Source organism: Tasmannia lanceolata, unplaced genomic scaffold (assembly GCF_043159265.1).
Source record: "Tasmannia lanceolata isolate RefF3 unplaced genomic scaffold, GAP_Taslan_0.1 ptg000015l, whole genome shotgun sequence".
In the NCBI taxonomy this organism is placed as follows: domain Eukaryota; kingdom Viridiplantae; phylum Streptophyta; class Magnoliopsida; order Canellales; family Winteraceae; genus Tasmannia; species Tasmannia lanceolata.
The window spans coordinates 15,879,276-15,884,410 of record NW_027518692.1 but is presented as its reverse complement, the minus strand read 5'-3'; the positions used below and the strand labels follow the sequence as shown (position 1 = coordinate 15,884,410).

General features: G+C 43.9%; 1 protein-coding gene across 1 annotated transcript; it reads left to right on the top strand.

Annotated features, from left to right (window-relative positions):
• Positions 1 to 3,501: 3,501 nt before the first annotated feature.
• Positions 3,502 to 4,626, top strand: LOC143891776 (uncharacterized). Its single transcript, XM_077396306.1, has one exon. It carries the CDS (start codon positions 3,502 to 3,504, stop codon positions 4,624 to 4,626), a length of 1,125 nt encoding a protein of 374 aa, XP_077252421.1.
• Positions 4,627 to 5,135: the final 509 nt, after the last annotated feature.

The following is a 5,135-nucleotide window of genomic DNA, read 5'->3' as shown; positions in this document are numbered from 1 at the left end:
GGCCCTCGATGGGGACTTCTTCTATCCCATTTAAGGGCCAATAATACCTTCTTCAATACCTTGTAGAGCTCCCCTATATTGCCCTTCAAAACCCTCTTTAGGTACTAGTAACCCCACCTAGGTAGCTGAAAACCCTTTTCTGTGAACTTGAGGATCATGGTGGGCAGTTGATGTGCCCTCTATGGGGACTTCTTCCACCCCATTTAAGGACCCATAACACCTTCTTCAATACCATGTGGAGACCCATGTAATGCCCTACAGAGTCCCCCTTTACCTACCAGTAACCCAATATAGGTAACTGGGAACCGTTGAGTGTGAACTTCATGACCATGGTTTGTAGTTGATGGGGCCTCTATGGGGACTTCTTCTACCCTATTTAAGGACTCATAACACCTTCTTCAATACCATGTAGAGCTCCCCTATATTGCCCTTCAAAACCCTCTTTAGGTACTAGTAACCCCACCTAGGTAGCTGAAAACTCTTTTCTGTGAACTTGGAGACCATAGTGGGCAGTTGATGGGCCCTCTATGGGGACTTCTTCTACGCCATTTAAGGACCCATAACACCTTCTTCAATACCATGTAGAGCTCCCCTATATTTTCCATGAGAAGCCCCCCTTAGGTACTAGTAACCCCATTTATGTAGCTGAAAACCCTGAGTTTGAATTTGAGGACCATCTTCTGGATTCGATGGACTCTCCATGGATTCTTCTTCTACCTAATTTGAGGGCCCATATTCCCTTCTGTAATACCATGCACAGCTCCCCTATATTGCCCATGAGAAGCCCCCCTTAGGTACTAGTAACCCCATTTTTGTAGCTGAAAAGCCCTGAGTTTGAATTTGAGGACCATCTTCTGGATTCGATGGACCCTCCATGGATTCTTCTTCTACCCCATTTGAGGGCTCATAATCGCTTCTGTAATACCATGCACAGCTCCCCTATATTGCCCATGAGAAGCCCCCCTTAGGTACTAGTAACCTCATTTTTGTAGCTGAAAACCCCTGAATTTGAATTTGAGAACCATCTTCTGGATTTGATGGACCCTCCAAGGGAACTTCTTCTACCCCATTTGAGGGCCCATAATCCCTTCTGTAATACCATGCACAGCTCCCCTCCATTTCCCATGAGAAGCCCCCCTTAGGTACTAGTAACCCCATTTATGTAGCTGAAAACTCCTGAGTTTGAATTTGAGGACCATCTTCTGGATTCGATGGACCCTCCATGGATTCTTCTTCTTCCCCATTTGAGGGCCCATAATCTCTTATGTAATACCATGCACAGCTCCCCTATATTGCCCATGAGAAGCCCCCCTTAGGTACTAGTAACCCCATTTATGTAGCTGAAAACCCCTGGGTTTGAATTTGAGGACCATCTTCTGGATTTGATGGACCCTCCAAGGGAACTTCTTCTACCCCATTTGAGGCCCCATAATCCCTTCTTTAATACCATGCACAGCTCCCCTCCATTTCCCATGAGAAGCCCCCCTTAGGTACTAGTAACCCCATTTATGAAGCTGAAAACCCCTGAATTTGAATTTGAGGACCATGTTCTGGATTTGATGGGCGCTCCTAGGGTACTTCTTCTACCCCATTTGAGGGCCCATAATCCCTTATGTAATACCATGCACAGCTCCCTTCCATTGCCCATGAGAAGCGCCCCTTAGGTACTAGTACCCCATTTATGAAGCTGAAAACTCCTGAGTTTGAATTTGAGGACCATGTTATGGATTTGATGGGCCCTCTAAGGGTACTTCTTTTACCCCATTTAAGGGCCCATAATCCCTTCTGGTGTCATTTAATTAAGAAAATATTGTATCCTTGCCAGATCTAACATGTTAAACTAATTTCTAGTAGATTTCATCTTTAAATTAGATTTGGTACTGTGACCTGTATACTTGAAATGCAATGTTCACTTATGTGCAATTATTTGCATGCTTTAGTCTGGTATTAAATGTACTCTAAATAAAAATGTTATCATCTTCTTCTCATGTTTAAGTCTTAACCATATCATATACTCCTTTTGCAGACAAGTTCTCAATCAGGAAGGTCATATTTTCTTCTTTCAGAACCACAGTTGTCTGGTTCACCTCCTCAACATGTGCCTCCCAAGGTTTTGGTTAAGCCGGCCTCTACTTATTCACCTTGAGAAGCCCCCTTTACGTAGTGGTTCTTATGATATCTTGTCCGCCCTTTGCAGGTCTTCGTAAACTGGCACGCACAATGCTTTCTCTACTGTTACACTATGATGGCATACTGAAGGATGAAGTTAATTGGGAATATGTTGGTGGGAGTAAGAAATTCTTATTGGTAAGTCCCCGAATGAATCTTAAAGAATTGGAGGCTCTAATCCACAGTCGAATTGGGAGTATTGGAAGACGGGTGTCACTATCCATCAAATGTCGATATGTTGTTGATCCATATATAAGCACTCTAATCGACGTCGATAGCGATGATATCTTCCAAACGTTGGTTAAGGTGCTTGAGAAAGATACTTTCAACTCTGTGATGCTATACATAACAAAAATTGACAATGGCCTAAACAATGTCATACCTTCTACTTCCTTTTCACCGCGAAATCCCTCTCATAACTTGGCCATACCTTTGACTTCTGTACCACCGATTCCCTCTCAAAATCCCTCTCATAATGCATGCATACCTCCTACTTCCGTTCCACCGATTCCACACCTAAGATATCCACCGGAACGAGTAACTGTCACTCCTGACTCTCATTTTGAAGTAGACTTACAAAGAGAATATGAAACATAATTGGGTAATACAAGCATAGGAGGTGACTCGGCACAATTTAGTTCAAGGTATGTCTTGTAGAATTTTATTTATATTCAAGTACTCAATCTACTATCCTGATTTTATATTGTTGAACTGTGTAGGGTTCGAGTTGACCTAAATGAAAACTTCTCGGACGATATGTATGAGAACCATATCTCCGAAGATATCATTGTCCCCGGGAAGGATGCAGATGTGCCATTGGAGCATATTAATATTTTCGAGGATGATTTTCATGTCTTCGGTTGTGATTTGGAAGAATTTAGAACTGAAGATGACAATGATGATGATCCTGCAGAGGATGATGACGAGGCTGAGGCTGAGGTTCAGGATGAGCAGGGTGATGAGGCCGTCCATGATCCTGAAAATTATAATGGAAATCAAAATCATGATGAAGATTCTGGTGAAAACCTTAGGCCAACAGAAGTGGCTCCCCCTACCGGCAATGGTCAGCCATTTCTACCTGCTGGCACAAGTCGGCCAGTCGAAGTAGACGACATGTATGTTGGGGCTGATGAGGTAGATGCAGATAATCTTGAGTTCGATGAGTTAACTGTTGGGGCTATGTATCCAAATATGAAGCAGTTCAAGAAGGCCGTTAAGGAGTATGCAATTCGGCAGCGATTCATGTTCAAGAAGTCACGGTAAACTCCCAAGAAGTATGCCGTTATATGCAAGGAACCAGGTTGCAAGTAAAGTATATGAGGCATTAACCGTATGACTTATGTGTTAGTGAAGAAGTTTGTCAGCGACCATACGTGTACATCTCACTTAAAGGGCAATGATAATCATCTAGCTACATCAGCATGGGTTGCCGAGACATGCTTACCCCTATTTGATCGTCCAGAAGATGTCGGGACAAGGATCATAAGACAGTACATCAAGTCACACTCGGGTATAACCATGACCTACCGTAGAGCACACCTTGCGATGAAGATCATCCTTGAAATAAAGTGTGGAAATGTGGAGGACTCGTACCACTTGCTACCTGCACTGATAGTTGAGATGATGAGAAGAAACCCGGGCACCTACATGCGTGTTTTTCGAGCGAGAGATCTACGTCCAGGGGGAGATGATAAATTTGCTCGCTTATTCTGGGCATTTGGTCCCAGCATACGTTCTTTCCAGCGAACACTCAGATCGATAGTTTTGGTCGATGGGACGCATCTACGTGGAAAGTATCTTGGAATCTTACTGATCGCAGTTGGGGTAGACGGGAACAATGAATTAGTTCAATTAGCTTTTGGAGTTGTCGAGACTGAGAACGAAGATAGCTGGTGCTGGTTCCTCTATTTGGTGAAGCGGCACGTATTGCCAGAGGGGATAGGCGCATTGACCCTATGCTCCGATCGACAAAAGAGGTTGATGCAAGCAGTGCCTAAAGTAATGCCTATTGCAAACCATAGCTACTGCATGCATCACCTCGCCGCCAATTTGTGCACCGACTTCAAAGACCCTTTACTTAAGAAATTGTTGTGGAGAGCTGCTAGGGCTTTGAGAGAGAGTGTTTTCATAGACACAATGGAAAAAATTAAGGCGAGGAGTGAAAATGCACACAACTGGATAGCTGCTATTCCCAAGGAAAAGTGGGCTAGTTTCTACTTCAAGGGGAATAGATATGATGTGTTGACCACCAATAGATCGAAGTGTTACAATGCAGTGCTAAAGGATGACAGAAAATTGCCGATTGCAGCTGCGGTGGAGCTGACTCGTTTTAAGAGCTCCGTTTACATACAGAAACGTCAAGTGATGGGCCATGAATGGGAAACAAAGTGCATGCATTATGCAGAAAAACATTTGGGTCTGGCCAGGGAACAGGGTCGCGGATATGATGCTTATTGAGTAGGTGTGCACGAATTTGAAATAAGGTCCCGTGATCATCATGATGTCGTAGACTTGCTGCAACAAACCTGTACATGTCGTGAGTTCCAAACGCTTGGGCTGTCGTGCGGACATGCCATGGCAGCCATTGTCATCACGGATTTTGATGAGTACGATTATTGCCATAAATGGTTTCGTATAGAGATGTATCGGGAAACGTACTCTGAGGTGCTTCACCCTACAGTAGATCACACTCAATGGGAACTGCCTCAAGAACCTATCAACACTGTATTACCTCCAATAGCAAAAAGACCACCTGGACCGTACGAGAAGATCTGACCGCGAATTGCAGAGTGGAGTGCATCGCAAATGTACGATTTGTGAAAAACTTGGCCACAACAAAAGGACTTGCAGAGAACCTCCCATGGAGAGACAACTGCCTGATGAATCTGCCATTGGACCCTCTGCCCCCGTTTTCAATAGGTACATGATACGTAATTTATGGAGATCAATAAGTAGTATAAAACATC